This window comes from Scophthalmus maximus, chromosome 1 (assembly GCF_022379125.1).
Source record: "Scophthalmus maximus strain ysfricsl-2021 chromosome 1, ASM2237912v1, whole genome shotgun sequence".
NCBI lineage: Eukaryota > Metazoa > Chordata > Actinopteri > Pleuronectiformes > Scophthalmidae > Scophthalmus > Scophthalmus maximus.
The window spans coordinates 30,205,763-30,223,623 of record NC_061515.1 but is presented as its reverse complement, the minus strand read 5'-3'; the positions used below and the strand labels follow the sequence as shown (position 1 = coordinate 30,223,623).

The 17,861-nt window shown below is 45.9% G+C and overlaps 2 protein-coding genes across 10 annotated transcripts in view; one reads left to right on the top strand and one right to left on the bottom strand.

Moving 5' to 3' along the window:
* The window catches only part of scn1lab (sodium channel, voltage-gated, type I like, alpha b), a 35,099-nt gene extending 22,401 nt beyond the window's left edge, over positions 1 to 12,698 (bottom strand). The window contains exons 1-7 of the mRNA XM_047331938.1: positions 12,571 to 12,698; positions 11,952 to 12,150; positions 9,299 to 9,424; positions 7,540 to 7,660; positions 3,819 to 3,884; positions 3,599 to 3,638; positions 3,114 to 3,475 (exon numbers count right to left, since the gene is read on the bottom strand). The gene's annotated coding sequence lies outside the window, so the exon portion shown is untranslated. The remainder of the gene's footprint in view (positions 1 to 3,113; positions 3,476 to 3,598; positions 3,639 to 3,818; positions 3,885 to 7,539; positions 7,661 to 9,298; positions 9,425 to 11,951; positions 12,151 to 12,570) is intronic.
* LOC118301973 (cordon-bleu protein-like 1) lies at positions 6,902 to 14,913 on the top strand. Of its 9 annotated transcripts, none has more exons than XM_035627776.2 (11): positions 8,286 to 8,493; positions 9,293 to 9,453; positions 9,552 to 9,753; positions 9,871 to 10,144; positions 10,303 to 10,329; positions 10,412 to 10,494; positions 10,573 to 10,749; positions 10,841 to 10,913; positions 12,593 to 13,867; positions 14,035 to 14,073; positions 14,492 to 14,913. In XM_035627776.2, exons 2-11 carry the CDS (start codon positions 9,362 to 9,364, stop codon positions 14,509 to 14,511), a joined length of 2,262 nt encoding a protein of 753 aa, XP_035483669.1. In that variant the 5' UTR covers positions 8,286 to 8,493; positions 9,293 to 9,361; the 3' UTR covers positions 14,512 to 14,913. The 9 variants fall into 9 exon arrangements, 7 of the variants coding, with proteins under 7 accessions (XP_035483634.1, XP_035483644.1, XP_035483618.1 ...); XM_035627760.2 differs by having other exon boundaries at positions 14,035 to 14,097; positions 14,492 to 14,623; XR_004790423.2 differs by having other exon boundaries at positions 8,285 to 8,493; positions 12,593 to 14,073; positions 14,492 to 14,589.
* The last annotated feature ends 2,948 nt before the right edge of the window (positions 14,914 to 17,861 follow it).

Here is a 17,861-nt window from a genome sequence, read left to right as displayed (position 1 = left end):
GATCCTAATGTGAGTTTTATTAGTTTTGATTTAATTAGATCAGCTTCGTTTGTCAGGTCTAACAGTGTCACGCCATGTAAACTATTTAAATACTTCATATTTTACCCGCTTTTTCCGTCTGTGCGGTAAATATGAAGCATTTGCTAACAGCTGGTTAGCTTAGCATTAAGACAGGAAACAAGGGAGGGGGGGACTGCTATCGCCAACAAGCATGGCGTCTCAAAGAATTCCCAGGCCATAAACTGAGGATTAATTGTAGCCTCTCCCACCGGGGGGGGGCTCTCATAAAACACATCTGCTCGTGTCCTGAAGACCGCCCCGGGACCCGTGTTGTGACGTGTGGCCTGACAGCTCGTCTAACAAGAGCCAGATCGACCCCCGTAGGTCTCACATCCACAGCCACCTCGGAGCCCAGCGATCAGCCCGCTCGTCCCCGGAGTCGGATATAACCCGACGGACGGAAAACACTGACAGAATCCTGGCACTGAGACGAATCCTGGCATCTAGAGCTGTTTTCAGAAGAAGCAGAAGATTGTCAGAGTCCATTTTCGGGAAATTTAACTAGGGTGGCTGGAAGGACTTCAGGGCATGTCCGACTCTCACACTAAACAGTCGACAGTCTTCTAGTACAGCTTATCAGTGGATTGCAAGTATTTTCAAAACAATGAAACTAAGAAATCTAAAAGCTTCGGAAGATTGAGAGTATTCAGTCTCAATCCTTTTTTCCTCTAATGGTCGCAACCACTTAGCCTGATGGCAAAGAAACCTTGAAACTGTGTCGTGCAGTTGATGTGATTTTCAGCGGGGCATTTGAATAATGGGTTGAACTTTTGTCTGACTGTTTTCCGGTAAGAGACAAACTGAATTCAGATCATTTTCCCAGAACGGCAATCCGGAAAAGGTCCAGACGCAATATTCCGGACATTCTCTCGCAGTTCCTGTCTGACAACAGCTTCGGTGAGTTGCTGCACCACAGCTCAGCACAGAAATACTGTCTGGGGAAACTAAAACCACAGAATCTCACTCCGCAAACACTGTTACCCGACCCACAATACCCACATTGTGTGAATCCGACTGGTGAAGCCTGATTCTTGCTTCATCTGAAAGCTGGAATCCCTGTTTTGTCCAATCGCTGAGGAGAGGAGGAACGAATACAGAGACCAAGAGCGACTTTAACGTTGACATGATGTGATTTCTGGAAAATCAGGAATTTGAACCTTTAGGTTCAGATCATGAACCCAACATGTCATCAGCTCCGCCTCCTTTAAGAGGCCTTCAGCGGAACACCGGCTCTGGTTTCCGTGGACAGATGTTTCACTGATACTGAAGCAGCTGCTCCAGAAAACAAACACACTGGGCAAAACCGCGAGCTTTTGAAAAGACCCAACAACAATACAGCCGTCTCTCTGTGGAGCGTTGTGCTCTCTGTTACCTCAGCTGTTCAGAGCCAAATGTCAGCTGACTCTGGTGTCGGAGGGCCGCTGCTGTCCGTGGTGCTCAAATCCAAAGCCCTGAACAAAACGGCAGCCTGGGACATTTTGAACGTGTTTATCTGCCGTTACAACAACAAGTCTGTGAAATCCAGGCCTGGCGCCACAGGCTCGGCGGAGCAGGAAGAGAACGGCTGATTGCTGATCGGTCCACGGCAACAGTTCTCTGACAGAAGTACTTTTTGATGTATGGTTGTGGACTAAGCTTCTTCATTCTCACGTGACCGTTCACGAGCACTGGGTCATGTATTTGCCGGTGTCAACAGGAAGCAGGTTGTCTCACTCTGCGGACGGATGCTCAGGTACACAAACTACTTCAAACGAGGAACCGCCTCGGTGAAAAGTGAGAGCAGGGGTTTCTCTTTTTCACTTTTCCGAAAGTTTACAACATTTCGCGAGTCGTGACCGATAAGAACGGGCGACTGTGTCATCGTGTCTAAAAATCTGCTGTTTCCCTCCGTCCGAACTAGGAGGCAGGTCCCTTATACCTGGGGCCCCCATATTCCCTTGAAACACTCCTGGTAACATTCACGTGTCTGTTGAGCAACAGGCTGCAGGTACAGTAGCAGACACTTGTATGATACTATATTTTATTATAGGACATTTTAACACCTGATGGCCTCAGATTAAAGCATGAGGAGGATTTTTAAGGTTAATTATGAATCATAAACAAGGAGACGGAGCTGGTGTCAGACCTTAATTGTGGCGGTTTGAAAAGGAGCCGGTGGAGCAGCTGTCGACGAAGTCTCCGCGTGATGTGCACCAACAACCGACACTATTGGCCGCAGACGAGCGCTTGTCTCCCCGCCACCTCCCTCCTGCGGATACGCCACCGGCAGCACGACGGAGCAGAGAACAACAAGGAAGGCAGCGGCCCGTCCTCACACTCACACTCACACACACACACACCCAGCAGCAGCAGACACCCACCACCCATCACCCATCCATCCATCCACATCCCCTGGAGAGCAGCGAGCAGAGGCCCAGGTCGGGGCTCCGGGAGCCTCCCTGATTCCAGTGTAATCTTTTATTGCCTGTGCATCTATAATTAAAACACTGAGGAACACACAACAAATGTGAATATGTTCACACAATAAGTATGGGCATCATAAATAATCTGAATGAGTCTGGGCGTGTCCTCGCCAGACGGGTATGTGTTTAATTATAGGCAGCAACTGGTTTTCCAAAAATAGAAGTATAGACTTATGTTGTTTTTTGTATTTTTCCCCTGGACCTTTAATTTTTTTGCATCACACATGTAATGAACAGTTTACATTTCACACCAAAAAAACGGCCTGTGGCGCTGTGGAAACGTGTTGTCACGACAAGGAGCTTTCCCCCCTTCATTTCACTTCAATTAGAAATTAATGTCCAGCCTGTAACCACGTATAACTGAAATATGGCACATCAAAAACAACACATGAAGGCAATGACATCCAGAGTCAGTATTTCAAAAAAAAATAATCCCTGCGTAATATGTCGAACAATTACGCGCAAATACGCACGAAACCAAACAACCTGTTCCACTGTTAATAATCGCCATGGAGATACGTCGGTTGGATTGTGTATGTGGGATTAAGAGTGAGGTGTGATGCTGAGGATGAGAACGACGAGGACACTCACCACCATCACGGTGCCCAGCAGGTGGGGACCTTGAAGGTAGAGCCCACATCCGACAGAATAATCCCGGATTCCACTTTATCTCTCGTCACTTCCAGCTGGAAACCGAGGTCTCTCTCTCTCTCTCTCTCTCTCTCTCTCTCTCTCTCTCTCTCTCTCTCTCTGTGCGGATCGATGGATGACCGTTTTTCCATAAGCGTCTGCTGATGCTTCTTCTTCTCCCTCTTTCCTCCTTTCAGCCGCCTGTGCCTGCCGTGGAGAAATCAATCCGCGCTTCCGGTCGGTGAGACATCGCAGCCTGGGAATGAGAAGTCCTCGGAGTGGCGACTGTCACAAGATGGCCCGCGCGTCACAGCGACTCGTACCTGTGGTCGGAGGCAGGTTTTAATTCATCCACACACTTAACATGACACCCAGCTGCTTGTTCCTGTATGATCATGACACAACGTTATAACAGTCTCATGTACAGATATATTACAGTCACTTACCAACAGAGGACACGTGAGCTTATCCCACTGTCACACTTGTCTGATGTTGAATAGAGGAAATAAACCTGAAGTTGAATCTCATATATATTCTATGAATTGACATGTTTGTATATTTATGAGGTCGGTTAGAAGCTGGTTTTTTTTTCTTCTTTCCATGATTAGTAAGAGATGAATATTCCAGAAAAGGTGGAGGTGGACAGTGAGGTGACAGGAGGCTCACGTGGACACAGCAGACAGCCGAGCGCCAGAACATCTTCTTCTTCTTCTTCTTGGGAATTGGCGCCACCTGCCGGACAGTTGGACAAATTACACCCAAACCAGGTTACATGAGCAAAGTTCTGTAGCTGGGAGCTGACATGATGCAGCCCTAAGTATTTATTATTATTATCCTATTATGCAATATCAGAGTTTTCTTAATTTATTGTGCAACATTCAACAGTTCAATATCAATAGCTGATGTATGATTGTATAAATTTCAGTTTACATTATATATTATTTCTTCTTTTTTTACTTTGCCCTCTGCTTCTGTAACGTATCGTCCCCAGTGTGACTAATAAAGGATTATCTTATCTTTCATGTTGTATTATAAGGTCTTGACCTCAATATGTAAAGAGCCTCGAGACAATGTATGTTGATATTTGACGTTACAGAAAATAGAATTTAACTGAATTTAAAAATCTGTTCAACTGTGATGCTAAAGCTAATTTCACCTCCATGTAGCAAAGTGAAATGAAAACTTCCCCCTGAAGTTTTCACGCGGTCACGTCCCCTGAGCCCAGGGGCGTGACCGCCCTGGGCTCGGTGCAGCGTGTCGCCCTCGCTCGGGCGGAGCCAGTTTCACTTCACTGTGTGAACTCAGCTGACATACTCCTGTAAATACACTTCTACGAGCAGGATGTCAAGACATTAGTTTGATCTGATCTCATTTATTGATTTATCTTAGCAGTTTGGTAAATTCGACAAATCGTTTCCTGTGGTTGTACTACAGCCAAGAATGTCATTTCCTCCATGGATCCTCCTCAGTTTTCTTAATCCTATTTGTTGCATGTTGGTTTGCTCTAATACAATCTTGTCGAGCTGCCAGACAAGAGAGATTATCTGATCAAAGTTGTAATCCAGCTTCATTTCTCCTAAAAGCAACATAAAGGTTTCTGATCATATTAGAAAAATACACACGAGGAAGAAGAATGAGAGATAAAAGAACAGATAGTCAGGTGTGCGGACATGTTTACCAGATATTTATGGTTTACCGGTGTGTTTCCTTGGTTATTTTTGCACCAGTGTGAGCGAGTTCACACTCGCCCCTCTTGGCATCCGGGTGTGACTTGGCCCAATGTTTCATTAGAAGCGTGGTGATGAATTTGGGAACGCCGTTCGGACTGTGGGTCGTCAGAATTAGGTCGCAGCGTGTGTCGCTTCGGAACAACTTTATTTGTGTCACACTCCGAGTTCGCCCTCTGTGTCTGTGTTACAGTAAACAAACAGAGTTCTCACGAGTTCCATACATTTTTTCAGACTTTCTATAAATGTTCTGATTTTTTTTTAAATACCAGTTAGATTGTAAATTAAAAACTTCCTGAGTTTACACGAGCCTCCACATGGATGTTGAGTACAGGACAACACCAGGAAATGAAATCACATTGTTGCCATTTTGATTTCCCTTCACAGGATAAATAAAGCTGGTCGGTATCACGCCACTCGTCTCTTCACGTGTAGCAGGTCCACAGAGGAATATCCTCGCTAAAGGAAAATCTGTCTCTGTCGTAGCGAGATCTGTTCGTCACCTCAGGAAGTTCATTAACCTGGCGATGTGTTTACTGCAGCCAGCTACTGTGGAGGCCCGATGAGACTCCGCTGACAGACTTCACAATGAGATTACAAGATTACAGTCAGTGTGGACATGTGTTCCCTGCGCTTAATTTGATTAAAACTCCCACTTAACTGCCTGTTACCTTCTTACTTACTGTATGTGAGTGAATCAAGAGCTTTGTGAGACCCTGCGGCGATCAATCAGCCTCATAGATAACAGTCAATTGACTTTGAGTGATTCATTAATGTGTCAATATTTGCAAAACATATTATCTTGGAATATAAAAGGCAGGAAATCCTTCTCCCAATCAAACTTCCTATGAAACTCATGTCGGCTACCTACACTGTAAAACATGAGTGAGTCCACTTGTCATTAATGGGATTAATATTTAAAATTTACACAACAGAGATGCAAAGATGAGGCTCATTTCCAAGGCTGGATTACGGATCGGACCAGTGGGACCAGAGCCACGGGACCTCGGACCACCAGGGGGCCACCAAGCCTCGGACGGCACGCGTTGCTTAGCCCAAGACTTCCGAAGGAAGTTGAACGCCAGGGCCCTTTGTGCTTATGTGGTGAGCTAACCACTAGGCCCCCTGGGCCCCTCAGCGCTCACAGTGTTAGGGCCTCTTGGCATTTATAGACCGAGCTGACCACTAGGGACCCGCAGTGCTTACAGGGGACTCGCGTACGCATTCGAGTCATGCTTTGTCAACCTGAAATGTGGGGAGGGGGCCTACAGAAGACATGTGGCCCCGGGGGCCTAACGGGACCGTGACCCAGCCACGAAGACGTGACGTGAACTTTTCATTCAGCTGTTAGACGAGAGGGCGGAAAGAGAAACTGTGACGAGCAGGACAGTGTGATTTTTCCTCTGGAGCAAAAAACTGTCTGGTCCAAAACTGAAAGGTCAAAAATTGTGGCGACAGAGGGGAGATACCGATATCTGACGAAGTGTTGACTCACAACTGTTTTAAAATACGTTCATGTCACATAACCTTTCATTATGTTCGATAACATTCAATAAGATAAGATACTGTAGGTAGGGAGACAGGATTGACAGGTCACTACATTTTGGGAGGAATCCAGATCCAGGAATTCTTCAAGGGGAGTCGTCACCTCTGCGAAGGGGATTGCTCGTCTTTGCTCTCGCCTACTCGCGCTTCTTTAATTAGCAGAGGGGATGAAGTGAACGCTTCACATCGCAGCAATGTGTGGAGAGCTAAGGAAGCCGAGTACGTCTGCATGCTACACGGAACGATAGATCAGCAATAACCCAGTCAGATCCTCTATGAGGATCAGAAGCTTATGAGGATTAGAGGCCGTTTCATGAATCGACTGGTAAACATTGATGGAAATAAATTTTACTACCCCTCCCTTTCACCACCACCCACAAGGTAAACACACTGTACACACTGTACACAGACATGCAAAGTGCGGTCACATGACTGGGCGGGGCCTGTAGGTGTGTTAGGCTCGTCTGCCACACAGGGATTTGAAGGGAAATAAGACCCAGTGCTCCCTCTTCCTCCCACCACCTGCTGATAAACAGAAGAGAGGAAGTCGAACGGGAATGGGAACGATGCACGGACACAGGTGAGTGTCCAGATAGAAAAAGGCCGTGGATGAATTCTCTACACGATCAGTTGTTCTCGGAGCGTGGCAGCATGGTGGCTTTTTAAAAAGCACTAATCCCTCTTACTCCAGGAGCAGGGTAAGCTTATCTGGAAGTACAGCTCGGACAACATGGCCGAGGGAAAAGACTGGAAGACAGAATGGATCCTGACCCGTACGGGTTCCTGAGATACATTAGTTTGTTGATTGAGTCGACTTTTATGGCTTCATAATAGTATCAATCCGATAGACGTCAACTGTAGAGCAGGATCAGTTTCAGGATCCGACTCTTTCCTCCAATGGACCAATGACTCTAATGTTAATGATTATATTGTTAGCATCATGTACTTTTTTCCCAGAAATGTCGAGAATGAATTCAAAATCTTAAGATTAAAGTCGAACTTTAAAGAACATAACAAACGTTAGCAAATTTGACTGCCTCTACAAAATGACTTTCAGACTTTCAGACACAAACTAATTTTGCAGACATTTTCCGGAGTTTGTCTTTTTTACGTACGATGAAGGCGGCAGCAGACTGTCCGACCTCTTCAGAACAACAGGAACATCTCCGGAACATTCTGTGGCGTCTGGGTGGAGCGGCAGCAGCAGCTGCAGGCGGGACATGATGATGATTCCAACTGAGGAAAGCAGAGTTTTTGTTTAGTCATTAACATTCCCACTCACTTGTACATTTTCTGGAGCTGTATTTAGTTTAATTCATTCTCGACATTTTTAACTTCATTCAGGAAATACAAAAATATGATTTTCTAAGATTTAGTTTTAATTTATCCTCGACATTTCAACTTTATTATTGACATTCCGATTTCATTCATGCAATGCAAAAAAATAAACATTATTCCTCTGGTTTATTCTCAACATGTTGACTTTACTCTTGAAATTTATTCCAATTATATACTATAAACACAGTTTGACTTTGTTCTTGAAATTTCAAGATTCCTCTTCATTTCGAAATGCCAATGGGAAAAAACTTTCTCTTCTAAATCTTTTTCCTTATGTCTGACATTAATATTCTTCCATAGATTGAATGTGGTCCTGACAAATTATATATAGTTCAGAATACTCTAACTTGAACAATATTCAAACGCAGATTTAATTTACACTGTGCACACGGGTCACGTGCACGCGCGTGGCAAATGGGAACGTGGGCGGGCGCGCGCGTGCTGATGAGCAGAGTTAAACACAGCTGTTCGGTTGGCACGCGCCGCTGAGCGCGAGGCTTTAATGAGGCGGGGGGCGTGGCCTCGCCGCGACGGAGCAGACCCGCGCGGGGGTCAGAGGTCAGGACCGAGGGAGGGAGTTGAAGTACCCGCAGGGAGGCGACGAGCTCGCACCGTGTCGACGATCGCTGCAGACGTCGACGTGTTGCGTTGTGACCTGGATCCTTTTCTTTGGGAATATTCCGGTCGTTGGATTCTTGTGATGTGAACAGTTTGAGGAGGAAGCTCTGCAGGTAACAGCTCTGCACTTTATCTACGAGTTGGGCTTTGGAACAAATGTCTGGATTTATCTTCACCAGTGCTAAAAACAAAACGCCCAGTTTGACTAATGTGCTTTTAGATAAAGTTTTATCAGTAACTTCTGAAAAACAGGACGTTGACCCCCGAAAGATATTTCTAAACAAGTTATATAACAACAAAAAAATAGATCTGGAGTTTTATGTTTACGATAAAGCTGCTAGTATTTCATACGGTATTTTATATAGATCATCTACACATAAGCTGAGGTAGGGCATGTATACTCAATACAATAACACCTGTGCAATATATATATATTATTTTCTACTGTACAATCATACACTATACTTATCAGTCATATTTTTTATTATATCCTAACTTTACATTTAAGCTTTCTGCCACAACACAATACTTGCACTCCTTGTATATAATGTATATAGCATAATATAGTCTTGTCTATTTAAAAAAAAGTTTTTTCAATATTTATTGTGTATTTTGCTATATTTTGTTGTACTCCCATTTTTTCCTGATGCCTTTGACTCTTGCTGCTGCTGTAACAAGTGAGATTAATAAAGTCTTAAATTATCTTAAATACTTTAATCATGAATATATATATATATATATATAAACTAAATACTACAAAACACAAAGTACACATGTACATATTCCCTTCATCCATCCTCTATGGGAGTTAACGGAATATATTTAGGGTTTGGATGTTTGGTTGGACAAGAACAAAGCGATTCCTGCAGAGATGTACTAAACGTACACTTTGTGATTCATCTTTACAAACAGGTTTACCTGACCAGTGGGACCAGCATCAGATCTTGGGGCTCCCCTGAGTTTCCCTCGAGGTCCCTGGAGATGGACGATCGGGAGAATCCTCTGGAGCGGGAACACTGCCTGTCCGTGGTTCTGCCGGGCGGACTGGAGAAGAACGCCACAGTGCATGGAAGGTAGGTCGTAGTAAAAGTTCATGAACATCATCCTAGTCTTGGAGTAAGATTCAATTTAATACCTGACATTTGTTCTCTTATGCTCGTTTCTTTTCCAGTAAACCAGTGATGGACCTACTGGTGACGCTTTGCGCGAGTTACCACCTGAATCCGTCCGACTACACCGTCGAGGTTCTCTCGCAGAACAAGAACAACATCGGCTTCAAACCGAACTCCCCCATTGGCTCGCTGGAGGCGGAGAAGATCGTGCTGAGGCCCAGGGGAGCGGAGGAAAAGATCCGGAGGCCGTACATGCCGGAGGTGAAAAAAACGGACCACCACATGCTTTGATAATGATTCAGCATCCATCAGTTTATATATAGTCAGGATAAACTACTGGGAGTTGCAGTGAAATGAACGGAACATTTGTCTTCGCAGGCAACTGTTCGCCTGTTGATCAACTACAACAAGTCCCACAAGGCCGTGGTGCGGGTGAACCCCCGACTTCCCCTGGAGATGCTGCTGCCAGTGGTGTGTGACAAGTGTGAGTTTAAAGTGGAAACCACCGTCTTGTTGAGAGACTCGCAGTCCGACGAGCCGCTGGACCCGACCAGGACCCTGAACGAGCACGGCCTGAGGGAGGTGTTCGCCAAAGACACGGCCGCCCATGAGCCTGACGACCACCGGCACCGAGCCAGAACTCCTCAACCGGGTAAGTGAGAGAAGACTTTTGTCTTCAGGGAGACAGTTTGTAGAGTTGTTGCTCCGACAAAACCCTGTGGTAAAAAATAACATTTTAAAGGATGTTTCCTTCTTTGTGAGATATAAGTAATGATCCCAATAAATATGTCGTTGTTTCCACACCAACAGAGATCATCCCACCACCTGCACTTCAAGGTCACACATTCATACAGTCTCTGTATTATTCACTCTACCTTCATCACACTGTTTCCTTATCAACTTCCTGTACATTTTATAGACCAGTCGAAGAAGGAGACGAAACAGAAGGACAACGCAGGATTCCTCAGCTTGTTCAGAAGGAAGAAGAAAAAACCTGAATGGGTGAATGGAATAGATTGAATTTCCTCGAATAGGGATCTGCTGCATGACATTGTGAATGATCGGTCATCCTTTTGGCAGGAAGGAGCGCCGAGCGCCCCCGCCTCTCCTGGTCCCAAACAAACCACGCAGGACGTTTCCTCCTCCGACACCCTGCCGGCGGACACGCCGAAGAAGAGGCGCGCCCCCCAGCCGCCGATGGGCGGGTCGCTGAGCGTCCCTAACAACCTCAGCACCTGTCACCTGATTGGGCCACAGGTGGGTCGAAGGTTGCGAGGAAAGTCGTCCTCTTCGGGGTTTTTTTTCTTTCCTGTCATAATTTGTAGTGATGTCCCTTATCTCGCTGCAGAGTTCTGGAGAATCGACTTTAAGGAGAACGAAGAGGAGGGCCCCGCCCCCTCCCTGTGACACACAGGTCAAAGGTAAGATCTTAAAATGACCTAAGCTTTGTTCATAAGGAAAACTGTCCAGTGTTGCCTGTAAGAGATATTAAGTCCCATCATGCAGTGCTCAAATGAGGTAATATTTGCAGTCCACACTTTGTTTATGTCGCCATCTAGTGGTGTCGGTCGAGGCAGCATCCCGGCCGCAGCAGCAGTAGATGAAATATGCGTGTAGAATAATCCCCATTGACCTTTTTACATGTATTTCAGTGGAAATCAAACAGGATTTAGAGTCGCGGGTCAATTCTTGGATCTGCCAAATCCTTAACGGCTTCGGTCGGCGCCGCGCGGCGGGTCAAGGGAGATTGAAGTTAAATCAAGATTAAAATGTCAAAGTGAAAACCCATCAAATGGAAGATTTAGCAGTTAAATCCTGCACAAAAACCGCCGCCTTTATCAGTCCGAACAATTTAACCCTGTTCGGGGCAATTACAGTGACCCGCGGCCTTGTTCACTGAACGTATCGGCTTCAGTGCGTCTCCCAGATAAATCCTCCATTGTCCGGGCTTTTCATTCTCCTGCTTTAGTGCGTCTGATATGCGCTCATCGCCTGGACCCTGGGTCTCTCTGGCTGCTGCATCTTTACTGATCTGCTCTGTCATCAGACGTGTTATTAGTGGAACTGTAATTACTCGCAGTAATAAAGTGAAAGTTTGAGGCGGTTTCTCTTTTCCGTCACTGTTTCTAATTACCGGACTAAATTGCCCTGAGCAGCGTCGGCGTCTCGGTTCACTCCCTTGTTTTCTTTTTTAGTCCTGATAGTGCAGCAGACTCTGCTGAGTCGGTGTCAAGGCCCCGGCTGAAAAACAACTCCCAGCCGAGAGCCGATGATCATTAAACGCTCTCCTCGTCCTCCTACACGGACACGAACGTGGTCTGCGGAAGTTTAAAACCAAACTTCCTCGTCAGGCGGAGACACGGAGAGTCTCGGCGTCTCTGTTAACGTGATGGAAACTTGGAAGATCGCAGCCCTTAATCCGAGCTTTCTCTCCTCCCTGCTTCCAGACTCTGTGTTACCTGATGGGGGTGATTGAGGGCCGCCGCCGCCGCTGCTTTTCCTCTCCTCCTTCCATCGTCCCTGTTCCTCCTCTCCGTCCTCCTCCTGCGTTGGCCTCTTCTTCCTCCTTCCCGTCTTAGTGGCTTGTGTGGATGTCTCACTGTGGCCTGCTGCACTTGAACGTTATTTATTCGTCTTGTTTGAAGTCGTCTGCTTGATCTGTTTTTAGGGGGAAACTCCGTTATTTTCTTTTTTTGTGTGTCATTCTAATGCCAAATCAACGTTAGTTTGTTAATGTCTCTTCTTGTGGTGCTTCTATAAGCATTTATTATTTTTGTCATGTTATATTCTCATTTCTTTCTCTACTTCACACGTATTCCTATTGTATTTGAATGTTTCCGTATATTTCTGTTTGTTTGATTCTTCTGCTAATTCATTTCAACTTTACCAGGGAAAAACATTAATCATCGTTTGTCTTTTTGCAATAAAACTGTGGAAGTAAGACTGTGAGGGAGTTTTCAAAGTTTCCCAGTTCCGTGTGTGACTTTACCTCTCATTTCTTCTGTTTTGGATATTTACATGATAAATATATTGTAGTCTATAGTCTCTTTACTGTCAGGCCCTTACTTTAAACATTACCAAGTCTTTCCTGTCTCTTCAGGGACTCTAGACGCTCTGGACGAGCTGAGAGAAGGTGACGAGTCGGACTCCGTTCACCTCCCGCTGTCCTCGTCTTCGTCAGCGAATCCCTGTCAACCGCGGTCCTCCTCATCCTTCTCGCGTCCATCGTTCGATCCACGCCTGCCTTCGTTTCGAGGGAGGGACTTTTCCGACGCCCGCTGTGCTCTTGCCAAAGTCATGACATCCTCCGTTACCAAGGGAACGCTGGTCAAGCGTTTGAGGAACTCGGCCACCTTCCCAAAACTATACAGCCGCTCCTCCTTCATGCCCACGACTCAGAGGAGCCCGGATATCAGGGTTTTCTGCACCGAGCTCGAGTCCGTTCTGAAGTCGAAGCTCCCCACTGAGCCTGAGTGGGAGGATCCTCTACAAAGGAAGGCCATGACCACTTTCAAAGTGGTTCCCTCGAACAAACAGAAGTCCCACGAACCAGAAGTCACTCTGGATGTTCCAGACCGGTGTCAGGTCCCCGTAGAAAATAACCCTGAGCGTGAAGCTCCTCTTGAGGCTGAGAAGGATGAAAACGAGCCCGAGGATGTTTCTTATTCAGCTCACGGATCAGACGCTGAAACACCTTCCCACAGTCAGGAGCTCTCTGCTCTGGAGGCGTCCAACGGGCGGGACTCTCCTCCATCTCCACCTGATGTGGACAATGAGGAGCGAGAAGATTCACCTCTTCCTGAGGTCGGGGGCCACGATGAAGAGCAGAAAGAAGAGGACGACGAAACTGAGGTCGCATCTGAGGTGACGGCAGATGTTCTGTCCGACTGTGGTGACGAAAAACATCCGATTGATGGTGAGATGAAGTCAGTGGATCAGAGTGAATGTCTTCAAAGCCCCGTTAGACGATCTTTAAGCACAGACATGGACCAGCGGGAATCTTGCACTGAGGAGAATGAAGTTGAGGACGTCTTCCCGCCTCCACCTCCACCCATCTTCTTTAATGAAGACGTAGAAGTCGCGGTTGAGGGGCAAGAAGATACGACCGCTTCTTCTCTGCCTTCTTCCCGACCAACAAGTCCTAACTGCAACGGACAGATCAGTGCGTCCAGCGAATACCGTCCAGATGAGTCTGATTCGCCGTCAGCGGCACCGAAGCCCCAGGACGCGATGAGCGCCGCTCCGTCCAGATTTGCCGAGGCAGTGGCGTTGGCTGTGCAGAGGTCTCGCCTCCAGAGTCACGGGAAAACTTTCGACCCACAGTCCCCGGTTCACGGTTCACTTCCCTCAACGCCCAGGTCCGCATGTCAGTACGGTAAGTACCTGATCAGTTCGGTCTTAGGCCGGAGATGTAGTTGCTTTTTATCCACAACCAGATGCATCTTGAACGAATCGTTCAAATTCTTGCGATGTACTACGCATGTTACTGGAGTATTCCACTAGAGGGCACACCACAGAACTCTGACCGTGTATGACTTCCAGACCAAGACAGAAAAAGTGATCGCGGCGCCATCGTAGATGGTATGAGGCCCTTCAAACAATAATGCAAGTATCTGCTGTTCACGTACACAAAAGACAAACATTTTCCTGCCACCCCATCACAAAATATTTGGAAAATATCTGGGAAGATTCACGAGGAGTGAGTGGGTCGTCTCCCTGCCTCCTGAATGACTTGGAGATTTTCTTGGTCTAGACCCAATTTTCTGGACCTTTTACAGAGTTCGTGCCTGGAAAAACAAAAAAAGGATTTTATTGTGGCAACAATTTAAACAACACAATATTTGCTTTTAACTCTGGAAAATTGGGTATGAACATTTTATGGAGTAAAAGCAAATATACCTCCAGCTTTAATCATATTGTAGCTCAGTTGTGTTGAGTATTTCTGAATGTATGACGTGTAAAGATGTGCAGTAAATGTTTTACATCTCCTTTGCTGCAGATTTCCTCACACATCTTTGAATGGACGCGAGGATTCCGAGCTGACCGAGGACGCCACACTCGACATGTGACCTCCACACGACTGAGAACTTTTTCGGTTGTTTTTTTGTGCAATTTTATTTTGGACTTTTACGTCTGGGGGTTGAACATAAACATTTTCTGTTGTGGAGAAGGCCAAATGTACAGGACACGAGTTGTTGAACGAACAATGTCCTGTTTTTTTCTTTACTTCCTCTGAGAGTTTCATTCAAGATGTGCCAAGGCGGACTCAACCCCGACGTCAGAGCTGTTTATTTTTGAGTGCGTGTGTGAAAAAGACAAAGTCATGATGTTACTGCAATGATTTGCTGGTTCTGTTTGTGCTGTAAGTCGTTTATTTTTATGCTTCCACACATGAATGTGCAGTAAAACTCATGAAGTCTATTGGAGCCTGGTCTGTTTTTGGCCACCAGGTGGCAGAAGAGCATCGTTTTCTAAATGAACATCCTAACAGAATCTGTGAGGTGCTTTTTTCCCCATCATATGAATTCTGATGGACGGATCACAAGTGCGGGTTTAAAATAAATAGGAACTATATTGTTTTCAAAGGAGGAGCCATTAATGAAATTTAAAAAGACAAAATTTCAACAGCATTTTAGATTTAAGAAATAAATATTCTGAAGGTTATTTCTATCTGAGAATCTATATTTTAGGAACATTAAAAGAAAAAATAGTTACAATTACATTTCAATGAGAATTTCCTGCTTATCCAGACACAAAATATAAACTATGTCCGTGTTGGAAGCATCGGTTTCATGCCAAGCACTTCACCACCTTCCTGAATAAACTCCGTCCACTTTGCTCACATGCTCACACTCTGTTATGTCTTTAACGGACCCACACCTCAGGGCAATACTGCATAGCTATACTTGGGTGCCAAAAGAATCCGCACTACTATACATATTGATCCGGCCCTGGCCTTGGAGGAACCGCAAGGAGCGATGCGAGGTAGAGACCAAGCCAGAACTGCCTGTGGCTAAACCTCCATGTTTGCCAGGGCTGGACTGAGTGGGCTCGCTTCAAGACTCTCTCTCCAACATCCCTCGCTTCACCTGAGGAGAGAAGGAGGGGGACGGGTTGCTGGTGGATGATGGGAGGTGACCGTTGACCCTGTCGTGTTTCTGCGGCGCTCCCCCCAGAGGGGGCGCCCGGCCCTCAAGGGCACAGCCGTGTCACACTGCCGTTGTCATGGAGAATGGCATTACTGCCCCTAAGGGAGAGGGAGAGAGGGGGGGGGGGGATCTGTCGAAAAAGAAACACACATATGTTAGAGAGAAGCTCTTTTCCTGCCTGAAGCACTGATATCCAATGTTAGTGACAACTCTGGCATTATCCTGTTTCAGCAGGGAAAGGTTGGATTTCAACCTGAGCGGCGACGTTCAGGATTATGCAGACACGAGAACGCCCGACTTCTAATTCGGTGTAACATGAAATGCTACCACTGTCGCGCACATTTATGATCCAGCGCCGATGGACCTTTCGACTGCAACAGACGTCCGCACAAAGGAGGTGGAGGTGGAGAGGGATACGAGCAAACAGGGCGCCAGAAATCCTGGAGGATGCCTCCGCTCCGTCACACGGGCACATCCGGGTTTCGGATAAATTAACGAGGAGGCCGTGGTGCGAATTCACACATGAACACACGCGGACTGTCTACACGTACATGTATGTAGAAGAGTGAAAAAGAATGTGTGGATCATAGATTCACAAACAGGAATTTTGACCCCAGATAAAGAAACACTTGCAAGACATGTTCCAGGTGTATAAGAACATATATAATATAACATAACTGCCTACTCCATGCACCCACCCCATCGTCTACAGATGAATTGACTATGAATATGATAATAAACTGATCGACAATAAAGAAAAACAATACAGTAAAGAAAAACACATTCACAGCTCTACTCAATTCAAGGGTACAATACTTAAATTATCATTTTAATTCTTAGATTTCACACATTATGGATATATTCTGTCGTCCCATTTTGTCCTGAATATTGATTTTTTTCTATGCATAAAGAAAATCTGTTTCTGTCGCCCTGTTAATAAATCATCAACCTGTTGTAAGAATGTCACAAAATTTGTTTGAATTTATTCATGTTATGCCTTGTTCAGTTTTTTTTTGGGGGGGGAAATACTTTGGCAGTCGTTAACCAAGATCTTTAGAAATGTCTGTACCCTGTATTCTCTGTAGTGACCAGCAGAGGGCGACTCCACTGGTTGTCTGTATAGAAGTCTATAAGAACATGGCTCTACTTCTCACTTGATTTATAACGGCTTCAACGGCAATTAACTTTTGCTACGTCGCTAAAATTTCACTCCAGTTCAAATATTTCAACTCAAACGAGTGAAGTGAATCACGAAAATTTCGAGTCTACTCGTGTCTTTGCATTGACTTTGTGTGTTTAATCTCATCGCATGGAGTAAAAAAAAAAAATACTTGATAAGATATGATACATCTGGTTCTCCACTTAAAAAACTCATTTTCACTTTCGGCACAGAGAATCTCAACACTGCGACTGAATCCTACTGCGATTACACCCCCCCCCCCCCCCCCGCTCAGATCAATAACACAATAGCTGGCCCACACAAATAGTGGTAATGCACATTAATCATTTATTTATTCCTTCATCTCTTCATTCATCCCTATTTAGTAATCCATCAGAAGTATCCGCCTGCCGGTGTGAAGATGCCCACGAGCTGGCAGGAGTTCGGCATCTGCTTATAAAAACAAGCGAGCGTAGGCCCGGGGCCGCCGGAATCCATGTGCGTCTGCATGTGTGTCCGACCGGGGCGCACATGTGCATCGCAGAGCGCTGCTAATATATGTGTGTTTACATGGCACCTCGATGCTTGGGCAGAAATAATCAATAGATGAATCACCAAAAGCGATGTAGTCCTCCCCAGGCGGTGTGGTGCAGCCTAATGCTATTCTTTCCATTCACCTTGGGAACAGCATCCATCAGTCCTCCCCACCACCACCACCACCCCCACCCCCCCCTTCCCCAAAGTGAGGTACGGCTGCCTAAAACATCACCAGCGCTGGAGGGGCTTCTTGGAAAGTGATGCAGGCAGAGCACAGTTGACCTCTCACCTCCTCCATGTTTGCGCTCGTTTCCCTCCTCTTTGGCGGAGCTGCAAATCACAGAGTTCCTGCCTCATTGGCATTGTCAGGCGCTTACAGTAGTGTTTCTCTGCATTGTGCTGGTGGTTAACTGGTTCAAATGTTATGGAAATGATATTTACCTCCTCTCTGATCCTGTAAACTCCAAACAGGCCGGCATTTTTCTTTTTCTCTTTCCTCGCCGTTCGTTGAGGGAAGCAGGATT